Source organism: Rana temporaria, chromosome 3 (assembly GCF_905171775.1).
Source record: "Rana temporaria chromosome 3, aRanTem1.1, whole genome shotgun sequence".
Classification (NCBI taxonomy): Eukaryota; Metazoa; Chordata; class Amphibia; order Anura; family Ranidae; genus Rana; species Rana temporaria.
The window spans coordinates 282862441-282880255 of NC_053491.1; the positions used below are offsets into that span (position 1 = coordinate 282862441).

The 17815-nt window shown below is 45.2% G+C and overlaps 1 protein-coding gene across 2 annotated transcripts in view; it reads left to right on the forward strand.

Annotated features, from left to right (window-relative positions):
* The first annotated feature begins 2245 nt into the window (after positions 1–2245).
* The window catches only part of FGF18 (fibroblast growth factor 18), a 285024-nt gene continuing 269454 nt past the window's right edge, over positions 2246–17815 (forward strand). For both annotated transcript variants that reach the window (XR_005747966.1, XM_040344707.1), the window contains exon 1: positions 2246–3152. Coding sequence is in view for 1 of the 2 variants with exons in the window: in XM_040344707.1 (XP_040200641.1) it covers positions 3066–3152 (87 nt within the window). In the remaining variant the exon portion in view is untranslated. The remainder of the gene's footprint in view (positions 3153–17815) is intronic.

Genomic DNA, 17815 nt, shown 5'->3' on the forward strand with positions numbered 1-17815 from the left:
CAAGGCAACTCTCCCATTCCCCACTAACTTTAGCGTAGTGCCCATACTGAATGTAAGGGGGCGCTACATAAGTTTTTAATGCTCATTTTTTGGCCTACATGCATATTTTCCTTCATGCTATCCTTGGCCCATACACACCTAGACTAGTCACTTCCCAATGTATTTTGTTCGTCTTTATCGCTGATGAAGCTTTCGGTCTGGGTAATTACCTGATGAGGCCATTCCCCCAGAGGACCCTCACCCCGGAGAGGAGGGTTTTTAACTACCGGCTGGCCAGAGTCTGAAGAGTTGTTGAGAATACCTTTGGGATAATGGCCAGTCGGTTCCGCCTGTTTCTGACAGCTATCAACATGGCTGAATACAAACTGAACCACATAATTTTCAGCTGCTGCATATTGCACAATTATTTAAGGAAAAATTCCACAAATTATCTTGCCACAGTTGGGCCTGAGGCCGGACTTTCTGGTAAGTTGCTCCAAGTTGCGCTGAAGTCGCCTTGCAAAGTCGCGCTGTAAGTCAGGTTGCCCCTGTGTGGACCGGCACTCAGGATTTATTACTATAAGTTATGTGATATGTGCATGTACATATAAATGCATATGTAACAATACATTATGTTGATTAAAGCAGAGCTCCACTGAAAAAAATATATTAAAAGCCAGCAGCTACAAATACTGCAGCTGCTGACTTTTAATATTAGGACACTTACCTGTCCTGGAGTCCAGCGCCGTCCGCAGCAGAGGACGAGTGATCGCTCGTCACTCTGCTGCCTCCCCCCCGCCATCCTCGGTGCACTCCGACTTCACTGCCCGGTTCCCTACAGCGCATGCGCGAGTCGCGCTACGCATGCCGATTGGCTCCCGCTGTGTACTGGGAGCCGAGTGTCCCCAGAACACAACTGGGGGGGGGGGGGACGGAGGTAGGGTGACCACGTGTCCCGGATTGCCCGGGACAGTCCCGCATTTTGCAGGTCTGTCCTGGGCACATTCATTCCAGGACAATAAGGTGTCCCGGAATGAACCTGACACAGCCACCACCCGGGCCAATCTGATGCCCCCAAAAAAAGACAGCCACATCACTGCTTTACTTACTGACAGTACTTGTCCTGCCCGGGATTGCCTGGGGAGCACAATCCTGCCCCCTGCTTGTGATTGGAGAAATCATAAATCCCGCCTCTTGTGTCCAATCACTGTGCTGTGATTCGTTACAGCACAGGCTGATTTTTGGAAAGGGAGGGTGTCCCTGAATGGTAGTTTGAAAACGTGGTCACCCTAACGGGAGGTGACGTCATGCCTGCAGTCTGCCCGAGACTGTGTGGCCGGAAGTGGGTGCAAATACCTGTCTTTAGACAGGTATCTGCACCCCCCTGAAAGGTGTCAAATGTGACACCGGAGGGGAGGAGGGTTCCGATCAGCGGGAGTTCCACTTTAGGGTGGAGCTCCACTTTAAGAGTAGATATTGCTAACTACATGGTTCAGGGAGATCCATATTTATTTATTGTTTTACTGATTACAATAAAGCAATTTACAATATTTTTTTTATAAAACATGGGCGTAATCTGATTTGTAATAGTAAAGTCTGCATGAACCTTGTGTAGTTACAGTATATAGGAAAAAATAAACCTAACATTTTATTTCCAATCCTAATCTACCTAGAAAGGAAAAGAATTGTCCTTTAGATACACTACGGGGGTTATTTACGAAAGGAAAATCCATTTTGCACTACAAGTCCAAACTACAAGTGGAAAGTGCATTTAAAATTGCACTGGAAGTGCACTTGGAAGTGCAGTCGTTGTAGAACCGAGGGGGACATGCAAGGGAAATAAAAAACAGCATTTTAGAAACTTCCCACAGCTCATTTTAGCTTGCACATGATTGGATAATAAAATCAGCAGAGCTTCCCCTCATTTCAGATCTACCCCTCAGATTTACAACGACTGCACTTCCAAGTGCGCTTTCAGTGCAATTTCAAGGGCACTTTGAGTTTGCACTTGTAGTGCAAAGTGGCTTTGCCTTTAGTAAATAACCCCCTATGGGAGAAACAATGAGCTCCCTACCACAATCAACCATCACTTGACATCTACTTTTTACCAAAATATTCTTTGTAAAAACTTCCCCCAAAGAACCTTTTTTTCCCTTAGACATAACAACGTCCCACCCCTTGTGAAAGCCCTGGAATTTTTTTTCTTCAGATGATTCATCCCTTATGTTAGAAATTTGAACTTTTGTTTTTATTTCACTAGTCTGGACCAGGGATGACGAACTGCCTCGAACGCCTCCGAGATCTTTTCACGCGATAGGTATCTTTTCACACTTTGTGAAAGCTACTTGTTTATTTGAGGGATTGTTTATGTGAGGATTGCCGTTGTGCACTGTACGCTTTAGGTATTGCAGTGTTTGCTGTCTATGGGATAAAGCCGACCGGGGGAAGGACTGAGTGAGACAAAAGACAAGCACGTCCGTCCTGTGTGCGCACATTCAGTCAGGTACCCCGAACGTCACCTCAGGTACACCGTACGTGAGTGACCTCTACGACCTGAGGCGGTCAGGTACACCGAACGTCACCTCTACGACCTACAAGCGATATATTGGCTCGCTCCCACCGAAACAACTATTGGACTCCAATGCAGATTTAACGGCAAACGCCATCTTCTAACTTGGGGTGTGTTGTCCTGTATGCGGACACAGCGGCTAGGGAGCCCCTGTCCGTTCCTTCCCAAGCGTGCACCTTTTTATGTGACCAAAGGGTGTGTGCGAGAGGGAAGAGGGAGGAAGAGAGAGAACAAGGAGGGGGATACGGAGCCCAGACCGACTTGCTGATGCCTGTGACTCATTCTCAGGCAACGTTAGCAACTGAACTTCTCACCTCATTACAACAACTAGCCGGTGTGGATCCCTAGGAATCTACTAGATTCTCTTAATTAGTGGGAAACAAGCCCATCGGCAGTTGGCACTTTGACTGGATTTTCTGCAGCAGCTATGGACTGGGGATTTCCCAGCTGCACTTGCTTCTAAGAACTGTCACCTTATCTCTTCAGGACCATCTTCCGAGCAACAAGACAAAAAGCAATGAGGCTGGACGCGTCCCGCAAGTGTGACAGCTCAGTCACATCTTCTACATGTTTACACGCCGTGTTGCTGTGCTTGTGGGTGCAGGTATGTGGGTGATCACATCTATTCACACTGTTTAATCACACTTGTTTTTTTCTGATTTCAAAGGAGGACATTTATTACTAAAGCTGGAACACTCAGAATCAGGTGCAAGCCAGGCATGGTAGCCAATCAGCTTCTAACTTTAGCTTGTTCAATTAAGCTTTGGCAATAAAACCTGGAAGCTGATTGGTTTCTATGCACATCTGCACCAGATTTTGCCCACTTCAGTTTTAGTAAATACCCCTGTCTTTTTTTTATTTGGTTGGTGTTGGTGTTGGTGTGGAAGTCAAACAGCTTGTGATCATGCAGGGTTTCTCCTTTTACGCTGAATAATGCACTTGATTTGAAGGAATTTCTACTCTCTGCCTCGCTCCCCCCCCCCCCTCTTTTTTTTTTTAAACATTGCTTCCTAAGGAACTTGCTCAAATTCCACATTTTTCCTTGCCAGAAAACGACTACTCCCTTTCCGTTTTTTTTCTTCCTTTTTTTCCAAAGTAGATGAGATTTTCCCTAAATTGATTTTAATTATGTGACCACAGAAAAAAAACTCCTTTTAAAAGGAGATGAAATAATGTAAGCATCTTCGGAAAAGAGGAGTTCAATAGGTTTTTACTTAGTGGAACAGCATTCCATCAAAAGGAAGGAAAAAAAAAAAAGTGGCCAAATGTTTGAAAGATTTTGTTGGCATTACCAGCTCCTTTTCCCCCCTCCTTCTCTGTACTACATGTGAATCTTTACATGACACGCCTGCTATTTGAACTGCTGGATGTTGGCAAAGAAGGTTAAAGGCCTGGTTCACACCTATGCAATTTTTAGTGCGTTTTCAATTGCATGATAGTATTTTAAGCAGAACTTCACCCTAAAAGGGAAGTCCAGCTTTAACAACTTTTCCCTCCTCCTCTCTCATTTTTGGAATTTTTAAGACCCTTTTCACACAGGAGACGTTTTACAGGTGCTTAAGTGTTAAAAATAGCGCCTGGAAAAAACCCTCATCTGCAATCCCAATATGAAAGCCTGAGGCCTCGTACACACGACCAGTTTCCTCCGGTCGTGTGTACATTTTTCATCGAGGAAACTGTTGAGGAACTCAGCGAGCCAAAAAGAGAGCAAGTTCTCTTTTTCCTTGACGGGAATGGAGAAAATTGGCTTGTCGAATTCCTCGACAAGCCTAACAAGAACTCGACGAGGAAAACTAATGTGTTTCGCCCGCCAAGTTCCTCGGTCGTGTGTACGAGGCCTGAGTGCTTTCACACTGGGACTTTGCGCTGGCAGGACATCCAAAAAAGTCCTGCATTCAGCTTCTTGGAGGCGCTTTAGGAGCGGTGTATATGCTTTGCGGGCGATTTTAACTCTTTATTCGGCCGCTAGCGGGGGTTAAAAGTGCCACACTAGCACCTGAAAAGCAGCACAAAGACGACGGTAACGCGCCGCTAAAACCACAATGCACGGGCGCTGGCAGTGTGGAAGGGCTCTAAGAGGGAACAGGTACCTAGTTTTACCAGGCACCTGCTCCCACTTCTGCTCTGACCGCCTAGGCGATTAGAGCAGAGGTTCTACCCCTTCCTCTTCATGCCTGCAACCTTCTGGGACATGTTACAGGTCCTAGAAAGCTGCTGGTCCATTCAGAAAGTGCAGCGTGACACATGCACAGTGAGAATCCAGCTGTGAAGCTGCAAGGAGTCACGGCCAGCTTCCATTAGAAAACATGCCAATGCTGGGGACCCAAAGACCGGCGAAAAACCCGCCTGGGTGAGGATAGCCCTGATCTTTGGACAGGTTAATGTCACCCCACAGTAAGTGTAGCTGCTGACCTTTTTAAATTTTTTTTTTTAAGAGTGAACAACCGCTTTAATAGCACCAGTTTTGCAAAGTGGAACTATTACGGCACCAAATTAAAAAATAATTGTAAAGTAGGCGAAGGTCATGTAAATATATAGTCAAGACCCACCAGACGAAAGACTAGTTGTTGTCATGGAGCGCCAACCCTGGTTTTAAGTAGAGGAACAGAAGCAAGACAATAGAGGTAGAACGTTAAGCGGTCAACTTCAGACATCCATATTGAAATCCAAAAATATTATAATTTATTCATAGAAAAATACACAAAGACGCATACATATATGTACAAATAAAGATGGCATAGATCCAAGGGATCATGATAGTATAGCAAGTAAATATAAACAAGCAATCAAGGCCGACATGTTTCGCAGTCAGTTAGACATATCTGCTTCTTCAAGGCTGAATTGCTTCTTGCTTAAAGTGACTTTTTTTCTTTTTAAATAACAAACATATCCTTCTTACCTCCCACTGTGCAGTTAGTTTTGCACAGAGTTACCCCGATCCTCCTGTTCTGGGGTCCCACGTCGGCTCTCGCGGCTCCTCCCCACAATAGATAACCCCCTCTGGGAGACTCTCCCCCGAGGAGGTTACCTTGCGGGCGCACTCCCGTGTCATACAGTCGGTGTCCATAGCCGCCGACTGTATGACTCGACCGCGTCCCCCGGCGCCCGTGTCATTGGATTTGATTTACAGCAGCGGGAGCATGCCAAGAATCATGGCACGGTCATCGCTCACCAGAGAGACACCAAATGCATAGAAACAATCGATCTGAGAGTAAGAGCCATATCGTGAACGATATTCATACACAAATATCACTTGGGTGTCAAAGGGAGATTGTCCACAGATTGAATGATAATATAAAATCTCGTATGAGTAAATACACTGCTGAAGTTAAAGCGGTAGTTCACCCTCTCGTACTTGATTTTACCATCGAGACAGGCATTGTAGCGCGAGCTACAGTATGCCTGTCCCGATTTTTTTAACCCCGTACTCACCTCGTAGTCGTCCATCGTAGATTCCGGCTCCCGCGGGGAATGGGCATGCCTATGGAGAGGGAGGATGATTGACGGCCGGCCCTGGCACGTCACTCTCCCCGAAGACAGCCGGAGTAGGTCTCGGCTCTTCACGGCGCCTGCGCACAGGCTATGCGCACGCGTCGTGAAGACCAAGCCTATTTCGGCTATTTCCGGAGAAGCGTGACGCGCCAGAGCCGGCCGTCAATCATCCTCCGTCTCCAGAGGCACGCCCATTCCCCGGTATCTTCGATGGACGACTACAAGGTGAGTATGGGGGGAAAAAATTCGGGACAGGCATACTGTAGCTCGCGCTACAATGCCTGATTTAAAGGTAAAAGAAAAAAAAATATTTTTTTTTCCCGTCGATAGGGTGAACCCCCGCTTTAAGTGCATCCAGTGAAAAAGGCGCCAACAGAAGGACAAATGTGGATGACAGTCCTTGCAGTGCATGTCCTGCCCGGCGTCACACAACTCTGAGGCCTCGTACACACGGCCGAGTTTCTCGACAAAAACCATCAAGAAGCTTGCTGTTTTTTTTTTTTTTGCAGAGAAAACCGGTCGTGTGTACACTTTTCAATGAGGAAACCGCAGAGGATCTCGTCGGGCCAAAAAGAAAGCATGTCTTCTTTTTCCTCGACGGCAATGGGAAAAATTGGCTCGCCGAGATCCTCAGCGGCTTCACAAGGAACTCGACGAGCAAAACGATGTTTCGCCCGTCGAGTTCCTCGGACGTGTGTACGAGGCTTTAGTCTCCCAAGGATCCAGCTCCCCAGAGGGATAAGATCTTTGATTTAAGCAAGAAGCAATTCAGCCTTGAAGAAGCAGATATGTCTGACTGCGAAACATGTCTGCCTTGATTGCTTGTTTATATTTACTTGCTATACTATCATGATCCCTTGGATCTATACCGTCTTTGTACATATATGTATGTACAATACAATTGACCTAATGGGGGAACTAGTGTGTCTCAATCCCCATCACACTACGCCCACTCAGCACAGCAGCAAGCAACTTTTGAAGCTGCAGTGGCAGGGAGGGAGCTGTCCATACACTCCAGTCACTGCACAAGGTGTCTGCCCCCAATTCATGTACCTGTTCACAACAGGTACATAAATCTGTCACCTGCACCAACATTTATTGTGTCTGAAAATTCCCCAGCCAAATTTCTTAATAAAGTGTCTGAACAGCTTTGTGAATCTGACTTTCAGCTTTTACTCATAATAAGAACAGGTACTAATAAGAACTGTGTGAAGTTGGTTTATGTGGTGCACAGTGATAATGAACAAACCTAATTTATTTGAAGTAATCGTGAATTTGGTGCACAGGCAACTGAATAACTCCAGATTTCTGAAGTAATTGCATTTGTGAATACCTATCATTAAAGTGTTGAGCTTTTTTTTTTAACAGAATCTGAGATTTAAGAGCTAAGTGTGTCCTGTAATGTGCAACATAAGTGGAAAATGTATGAGTAAGACTAGATATGAGATTTGCCAGATCACTAGTGCTGAATGTGAATGATGCTATATTATCCACCAGGGGCAGTCATTTAAATGTTGACATCCTGAGAGGTATTTGGAAACTCAGTTAGAAAAGCACAGGGGATAAATAATGGATCAGGATTTGTTGGAAACGTTTTAAGCTGCCAGTAAGCATATGGTAAGACAAGGGAATACACTTTCACATTTGTTGTTGATTATTGATTGGTGGATAAATGTGGCTTGGACAATTTCTAGATTTCCGAGAAGCTGATTTTAGCCTTTATGGATTGATATATTGCACATCCCCCCTTAAGATAACCTTCTGATAATAAAGAAGGAGAAGCTATCGGGACCCTTTTCTCTTTTTTTTCCTTTTGAATGAGATGAAATTTTGGCACATTGCCTGGAAAGCACTTGCTAAAATCTGATCTTTTATTTTAGCAGCTTTAAAACTTTAGAAGTTATTGGCGGTTTTACAATTGGAACTTGTAGCCTTCCAAGGCAATAAAATAATGAAAAAAAGTCCTAAACTTGGTGACTATTAGAACCATACTTGAAAGTTTATTTGCTGACATTGCAACATTTCTAAGCTCTGATGTTATGGGTTTCTATTGCTGAATAAAGTCACTTCATAGGAAATGCTTTATATAGTTTGCATTGCAAATTTAACAAGTCTATTGCAGTACAAGTTAATCTGTGTAAACTGGATTGAGAAACATGCGCGTTCCTTTGAATAAATGTCAGGTTGTGTTTGTTCCTCCAGTTTTTAAGACTCCTTTTACATGGGCCGGATCTGGTGTTACTCAGCAGCAGTGGCGTCACTAGGGTTGGTGTCACCTGGTGCGGTAAAATATGGTGTCACCCCCCCCCCCCCCCAATAACAGTTTCCAAATATTTTTTACCCTACTGTTTGCTCTCTGTTCTCCTTTCTTCCCCTTTTCTCTCTCTCCCTATCCATCTTTCTTGTTCATTCTATTCCTTCTTCTTTCTCTCCATTTTTCTTTGTCCCCTCCCCCCACCTCTCTTTCTCCAGGACCGGAATTCACATCTCAGGAGTCAGCAGGGGACTTGTCCGCTAATCCCCTGCTGGGCTGAGAGGCTGGATGCAGACATGGGCACTGCCTGCTCTTCTCTATGGGCAGCCGGATGTAAACGGATCAGCTGCCTGTTTACATGCAACTGCCCTCCCATCCGATCCGATCCGTCCAGACGGAGGGGAACAGATCTCCTTCTGTTTTTTGCCAGATTAGATCTGACCCGGAGGTAGCTGGGTGTAAACAGACACAAGTTTGTTTACATCGGACTAGAGGAGAATGGAGGGTCTGATTGGGTCTGGTTGACAAATGGGCAGCCGGACCCAATCGGACCTCCGTGTGAAAGGGGCCTAAGTAGTTGTAGTGCCATGCATAGCACACAGCTTGTAAAGTAACAATTTATTGCATTATACTAATACTTATTTGAAATGTAAACTGGTATCTTTGTATTATTTTGTCCATCAACAATTTGCTATTGATTGCTCGCATTCTGGGAATAAGGATACAGAGTTTTGAGGCTCTTTAATTTAGCGACCCCATGCTAGGCAAGGTGCAAGGTGTTTCTCTGGTTGACAGATGTATGTAAATGTGGCTTTAACGTTCTACTTCCTTACTCACCTAGGCTTTGATGTACACTCATCTAGCCCATTCTGCTGATCCTCCTGAGATACACATCACACATTCTAGGAGGCTTCAGGACTCTGCCCGGCAGTGATGCTTCAGCAGCCATATTTGACTGGGAGCTGACTGACCCATTCTCAAATCCAAAATGGAAGTCCATCAGCATGCACAGAGACTCTTTAAAAGCCATCTTTGATTTGGGAGCTGGCTGCCACTTCCTGATAACTTCACTCCAAATCCAAAATAGGGGGAAGAAAAAGCCGAGAAGACTTTGGGTTGTAGGAAGACAGCGCTTAACTCAATGGCTGGCAAGTATGTGTTTTTAAATGTCAGAAGCTACAGTACTTGTAGCTGCTGCCTTTTATTTTTCCCAGACCCAGTGATGAAGATCCACTTTATAATATAAGCGCACTTTCAAACAAGGTGCATTTATCTTGTGTGTCCTCACTAAGCTTACCTTGAAATTGATTACATCTTGGCTGGTTGATCTTCAGAATGCTGAGCTTGCATATGCAGTATCTTTCCACAGAGTTCTATGGGGCCATGTGCTAAGGTCAAGAAAAGGCCCCATACAATGAGATGGCCCAGTGCACTGAAGACTGGCTGATCAGAATGTAAACAAACACTGGAGGCCACGGGCACAGCTTTAGTATATACCCAGGAGTGGTAGGGTGGGCAAGATTATTAGCTTATTTGGGAGGCGGAAATGATGAAGGCACTTTGTTTGAAAGTGCACTTATCCTTTAGGATCCATTCACACTTTAGTGCCGTTCATTCATTTTAATTAGGCTGCCAATATACCACAATGCAGCCAAAAATGGACTTGCAACATTTTTTTCAACCCAGTGCACCACAATGGACATATTGTGGTGTGCTTCAGTGCAGGTACTTTGTCAAATTACTATTACTGTGTTGGTGCACTGGTGTGACATTTAAAATGAATGACAACCACAATGTGGTAACACACTTTACTGTATATTTCTGCAATGCATAGATTTGAATGGGGCCATGATTTTGGCATGTGTGGTTAAAAGAGGGCATGGTTAGTAGGGTGTACCTGGATTTCATTTTGAAAATCTGGTAACCTTATACAAGGCTAATTTTTATTTTTAGTTTGCCACATAGTGTGAACCATCTACATGCAATCCAGGCAGAGGCCTCCTCCGGGGATGTGAAAAACCGGACAGTCTCACCATCCTCTACCCGCAATCTGGCCGCAAACCAAATGTTGTACTTTAAACTCTCGGTGCAAAGTCTCACTCTCACTGCATTAAAAGATTTCCGCTGCCTCTCTGTTTCTATGACATAAACTGGGAAAAGCTGAAGTTTGGTGTTTTCAAAGCACAACTCACCCTGGAATCCAGCCTCCCTCATCACCAGGTCATGTTCACGGAAGTGAAGCAGTTTAACCGATTGCCGACCGCTACACGACTATTTATGTTGGCAGAATGGCACGGCTGTGCATATGGACGTACCCGTACTACCCCTTTAGGAGGCGGCATTGTAAGCACGCGCGCGCCATGAGCTCCGTGAGTGTGACCGCGGGTCCCACGGACTCTATGTCCGCCGGGTGCCAGCAATTGTGTCACGGAGCTGCAGAACGGGGGGATGTCTGTGTAAACAAGGCATCTCCCTGTTCTGCCTTGTGACAGGACACTGATCTTCTGCTCCCTGTCATCAGGAGCAGTGATCAGTGTAATGCCACATGTAGCCCACCCCCCCACAGTTAGAATCACTCCCTTGGACACACTTAACCCCTTCCTCACCCCTACTGGTTAACCCCTTCCCTGCCAGTGTCATTTACACAGTAATCAGTGCAATGGTCCCAAAATCGCATTAAAAGTGTCCAATGTGTCCGCCATAATGTCGCAGTCACGATAAAAATCTCTGATCACAGCCATTACTAATAAAAAATAAATAACAACAATAAAAATGCCATAAAACTATCCCCTATTTTGTAGATGATATAACTTTTGCACAAACCAATCAATATACGCTTATTGCAATATTTTTTTTTTTTTATTTACCAAAAATATGTAGAAGAATACATATCAGCCTAAACTGAGAAAAAAAATGTATATCTTTTTCGGGGATATTTATTATAGCAAAACGTAAAAAATATTGCCTTTTATTTCCAAATTTTTGCTTTTTTTGTTTATAGTGCAAAAAATAAAAAACGCAGATTTGATTAAATACCACCAAAGGAAAGCTCTGTCTGTGGGAAAAAAAGGACGTAAATTTTGTTTGGGAGCCAGGTCTCATGTCTGCGCAATTGTCAGTTAAAGCGACGCAGTGCCGAACACAAAAAATGACCCAGTCATTGGGCAGCCAAATCCTCTGGGGCTGAAGTGGTTAAGGACCTCTTTCTGAAATTTGGTGTTTACAAGTTAAAAACTGTGTTTTTCCCTAGAAAATTACTTAGAACCCCCCCCCCCCAAAAAAAAAATATATAATTCTTTTTCTAACACCCTAGAGAATAAAATGGTGGTTGTTGCAATATTTTTTGTCACACCTTATTTGCGCAGCGGTCTTACAAGCGCACATTTGAATAAAAAATAAGACAACAGTAAAGTATATTGTGAAAGATAATGTTATGCCGAGTAAATTGATACCCAACATGTCACGCTTCAAAGTTGCGCTCACTCGTAGAATTGGCGACAAACTTTTACCCTTAAAATCTCCATAGGCAACGTTTAAAAAATTCTACGGGTTGCATGTTTTGAGTTACAGAGGTGGTCTAGGGCTAGAATTATACCTCACGTGTGGTTCGATCACTGTTTTTCATATGTGGGCGTTGCTCACATATGCGTTCGCTTCTTTTTTTTTCTTATTTATCTTACTTTTTTTTTTTTTTACACTGTTTTTAAAAAATAAATACATTTGGGTCACTTTTATTCCTATTACAAGGAATTAAAACATCCATTGTAATAGAAAAAAGCATGACAGGTCCTCTTAAATATGAGATCTGGGGTCAGAAAGGCCTTGGATCTCATATTTAGACTAAAATGCAATAAAAACAAAAATGTTTGTCATTCTAAAAAATAAATAACTGGCTCTTTTTAAGAGCATTGGGCGGAAGTGACGTTTTGACATTGCTTCTGCCCTGCAGTGGTATGGAGACAGGTGGGAGCTATCTTCCCCTCACTCGTCTCCATACCCAGCCAGCCGATTAAAAGTGATCTTGCGGTGTATCCGCCGGAGAGACCACTTTTATCGGAAAGAGGACCGCCTGCTCTTGAAGAGGGTGCTGGGGTTATGGTAGCTAGCTGCTACCATAACAAAGGTATTCCTCTTCAAAATAGCGACATATAACAACGGTGGGCGGTCCGCAAGTGGTTAAAGATGAAGGTACGAGATGGTGCTCCCTGGGGCCCACTAGTGGAGGGTATACAGTGAGCCCTCTCCATAGTAAAACATGGTGAAAAAACGAGTAACTGTTGTAGAACACACTCAGCAAAGGCAGTAGCATTGGTGAGATTTTTGGCATTCTCAGCCCGAGCTTCCAGCGTCTTAACCCTCATCTTTAGGCTGGATTCACACCTATGCAGTTTTAGTGCTTTTTGCATTTTGCAGATTTGCACCACAGTCCATTTAACATGGTTTCCTATGGAACATGTTCGGCAGTGCAAATCTACAAAATGCAAAAAGCACTAAAAATGCATAGGTGTGAATCCAGCCTTAATGTATGCAGATCAGCATCATAATCACACTTACCGTGTCTTCAGTCTGTGAGACCCTCTGTTCCACCTTCATCACCCGGGCACAAAAATAATCAACATCCTTGTATGTGGTCAACCTTGTCAGTTAGGGTGGTGATCGCCTGCATGACAGCTTTAAAAGCTGCCGCGGGTATCCGATCCGGCTTGTCAGTCTGGGTTGCCATGTGGGCAGGATGCTCAGGCAAGCCTGTGGCTCCAGCCTTACTTTCAGTGTGAGCTTCTGGGGCCATGCAAGAGGTGGTAGGCTGCGCCGTCGCCTAGTCATACACTGGATGTAACACTGAGGCAGGGAGGACAGAGGCTGGAGGGTTAAAAGTCACTCTACACCTAGTAATAGCAGGAGAAAAAGCCAGTCTCTGGGAGCTCAGACACTACGGCCCAGATTCACAGAGAGCAAGGCACACATTACGCCGCCGTAGAGCAAACACTATACGCTACGCCAACGCAGTGCAGAGAGGCAAGCATTGCATTCAGCAAGTCAGTGCTACCAACGCTGTGCCAGCGTGGCGTGGGTTTCGAAGGCGTACGCCACTGTAGGTGGAAGTGGGCGTGACCCAATGCAAATGAGGCGTGACCCCATGCAAATGATGGCCCGAGCGCCAGACAGGTACGTATTACGAACTGCGCATGCGCCGTGACGTGGACACATGCACAGCCCCCTGCGCCTGCTCACAACCACGCCGGCACAACTGCCTAAGCTACGCCGGATCACTGCATACGCCGTGAACATAACGTACGCCCAGCCAGACACACGTCCAATGCACAATACGCCGGCTTGTGTTCCCTGGTGCAGACCTGAGCATGTCTGTTGTTGGGTTGAACCTCCTTTATGGGGAATAACTTTACGCCGGTCGTACAACTTACGCGCATCTCGCGTAGCATGCGGCGGGCACACGCATGTTCGTGAATCGCCGTATTTCCCTCATTTGCATGTTTGAATGGATAATCAATGGGAGCGGCACCATGCGCCCAGCCTAAATGTGTGCCCACCCTACGCCGGCATAAGCAAGTTACGTCAGCGGGGTGTAGCCTGTTTTTAGGCGCATGTCTGGCGCACAGATACCACAGCGCACATTTGCACTTACGACATCGTAACTTCTTATACGTCGGCGTAAGTGCTTTGTGAATCTGGGCCTACATGTCCACTCCCAGCGCCATCCTGGACATGCCTCCATAGGTGTATTTTTTAAATGATAGAGACAGAATATCAACCAAAAATCCTGAAAAAAAACACATGATACAAATGTTATAAATTGAGTTGCAATTCAGTGAGTAAAATAAGTATTTGATCCGCTACCAACCAACAATAATTCTGGCTCCCACAGACTGGCTACAGTATGTGCTCATTTGCCACACAGATTAGTCCTGTCACTTTAACTGCTTGCCGACTAGCGCACAACTATATAGGTCGACAGCATGGCACGGACAGGCAGAAAGACGTATATATATGTCCCCTTTAAGATTGCGGCATTGTAGACACGTGCGCACTGGCTGCGAGCTCCGTGAGCCCGACCGTGGGAATACCCGCGATCATCTCACGGTGAGGAAGAACGGGGAGATGCTGATGTAAACAAGCATCTCCCCGCTCTGCCTAGTGACAATGACAGTGATCACCGCTTCCTGTAATCAGAAGCGCTGGTGATCACTGTCTTGTCACATGTAGCCCATCCCCCCTACAGTAAGAATCACTCACTAGGGCACACTTAACCCCTACAGCGCCACCTAGTGGTTAACCCCTTCACTGCCAGTGTCATTTCCACAGTAATCAGTGCATTTTTATAGCACTGATCGCTGTAAAAATGACAATAGTCCCAAAATGGTGCCAAAATTGTCCGATGTGTCCGCCATAATGTTGCAGTCATGATAAAAATCGCTGATCGCCACCATTACTAGTAAAAAAGAAAATTATTAAGAAAAATGCCATAAGACTATCCCCTATTTTGTAGACGCTATAACTTTTGCGCAAACCGATCAATAAACGCTTGTTGCGTTTTTTTTTTTGCCAAAAATATGTAGAAGAATACTTATTGGCCTAATCTGAGGGAAATTTTTTTTTATTTATATGTTTTTGGGGGATATTTATTATAGCAAAAGTAAAAAATATTGAATTTTTTTCAAAATTGTCGCTCTATTTTTGTTTATAGCTCAAAAAATAAAAACCGCAGAGGTGATCAATTACCACCAAAAGAAAGCTCTATTTGTTGGAAAAAAAGGACGCCAATTTTGTTTTGGAACCACGTCGCACGACCGCGCAATTGCCAGTTAAAGCGACGTAGTGACGAATCGCAAAAAGTGGCCCGGTCTTTGACCAGCAAAATGGTCCGGGTCTGAAGTGGTTAAAGAAGGTGTGCCTAACGACGATTAGTTGTGTGTATGAAAGACACCTGTTCACAGAATCTTTCTTCAATTCAAACCCACCCATTGGCAAGACCAAAGAGCTGTCAGAGGACTTCAGGGACAAGATTGTAGACCTGTACAAGGCTGGATTAAGGGAAGATCTATAAAGAAGTGTGGATGAAAATCTCTCCCGAGATGTGTGCAAACCTCATAACCAACTACAAGAAACAGCTTAAGGCTGGATTCACACTTGTGCGGTGCAAATTCCAGCTCTGTTATCTCTGCAAAGAGATAAGAAAACTGTTCAGCAGGTCATCTCCGTTTTAGTTGCGAATTTGGAGACCTGGGAGAGGGGAGGGAGAGGGGGGAAGTGTATTGAGTTGAATGAGAGAAATCCTGATGAGAAATGAACACATCTGCAAATCAGATGCATGCCCATAGAAGATAATGGGCCTGAATTTCGCACCTGAACCGCACCGCAATGCCTAGAAAACGCACACTTTTTTTGGGCAATGCGCAGTGCGAATGCATCGCACATATGTGAACCATGTGAAGTCATGTTTTGCTTGGGGATCAAATTAGGAAAATGTATTCTTACCTGAAATTTTCTTTTCCTGTAGTCCGTAGGCGGCACACAATGGGTTAAGCTTTCCATCTAACCCCTAAAGGAAGAAAACTTAAACTAGCAGTGAGACAAGTTAAATCAATTAAACAATTAATCAAGCACAGCAAGTCCACCTGTCCTGAAGCTATAAACCTCCCCCAAGAACACACACAGACGTATCTTATGCAGCAATAGAGTAATTTTAATGGGAGGGTAAACTTGTGCCGCCTACGGACTACAGGAAAATAAAATTTCAGGTAAGAATAAATTTTCCTATTCCTGGGCGTCCTACGGCGGCACACAATGGGATTTGCAAAGCAGTGCAAGAAAGAAAGGGAGGGACATCAATGGTTTATGGCACCTTGAAGCACTCTCGAGCGTCCAAGAGGTGTAGGTTATCCTCAGAATCATCTTCAAACACAGGTAACACAATTTCCTGATTGATATTCGTGGATGTGGAGACTTTGGGAAGGAAACCCGGCATAGTCCTTAAAATAACTGCATCCGATAGAAACCTGAGATAGGGTTCTTTGGATGAGAGGGCCTGAAGCTCACTTATTCTTCTGGCGGATGTAATTGCCACTAGGAAGATACATTTGAAAGTCAGGAACCGTAAGGATGAATTCTCCAGAGGCTCAAAGGGAGGTGATGTTAGCCTTTTTAGCACTAAAGGTAAGCTCCAAGCTGGTAATGGCTTATGGAAGGATGGTCGTAATTTATTAATTGCTCTGAAAAACCTGCTGACGAGAGGTGTTTTTGAAAATATTCCGTTCAGGCAGGAATTAATGGCGGTCAACTGTACCCTCAGAGTGTTTGGCTTCAGACCCTTTTGGAAGCCCTCTTGTAAGAACTGCAAGAGAGATGCCACTTGCTCAGGAGAAGATGAATTCCTGGCGCACCAGGCCGAGTAGAGGGTCCACACTCTACCGTAGACTTTTAAGGTAGCAGGCTTCCTAGAGGCTAGAGGGGTAGCAATAACCTCCTGAGATAAGCCTTGAGCCGTCAAGGCTTTGAGTTCAAATTTCATGCCGCCAGCTGGAGTTTCTCGAGGTCTGGGTGGAGCATCTCCGATTGGAGAAGAAGGTCCTTCTGGATGCGCAACTTCCAGACCTGATTCTTTGCCATATTCAAGGCTAGTGGGAACCATGCCCTCCTGGGCCAAAATGGCATGATTGCTATTGCTCTCACCACCTCGTCCCGAATTTTCTGCAGCACTTTCGGGATCAATGGAATCGGGGAAAGATATAGACGAAAAACTTCCTCCAACTTATCGACAGAGCGTCTATCGCTAGCGGATTCCCCACTCTGGATAGGGAGCAGAACTGGGGAAGCTTCCTGTTCTGAGAGTTGGCCATCGCATCCAAATCTGGCAGACTCCACCTGGAGGTGATCTTCTTGAAGACCAGAGGGTTCAGCTCCCAGTCTCCCGGGCCGATCGAATTCCTGCTGAGCCAATCAGCTCTCACATTGTCCACTCCTCTGATGTGGATGGCCGTTAGAGAAAGGAGGTTTTCCTCCGCCCAGAGCATGATGCGGGCACACTACTTCTGCATGGAGGGGCTTCGGGTTCCCCCCTGTTTGTTCAGGTAGAATACCGGAGCTAAGTTGTCTGATTGTACCTGAACCGCCTTGTGGAAAACTCTGGACTTGAAATGGACGAGCGCTTTCTTGATTGCCGTGAGCTCTTTCAAGTTCGAAGACATTAGAAGCTCCCTTTGCGCCCAGGCTTCTTGTACCCAATGATCCTCCACATGGGCACCCCAGGCTAAGCCCGAGGCATCCGAGGTGAGGACCGTCTGAGTCGGAGCCTTGAGAGATCTGCCCTGCAGGAAACGTGGGTGCACCCACCAAAGGAGATCCTGCTTCACTGCCAGAGAAATGTTGATAGTCCTCTGCAAAGAGTCTGGGCTCTTGTCCCATTGGGTCAAAATGCAGTCCTGTAGCACTCTGAAATGGGCCATGGCCCAAGGAACAGCTTCCAAGGATGATGTCATCATTCCCAGTACTCTCATTGCCTTCCT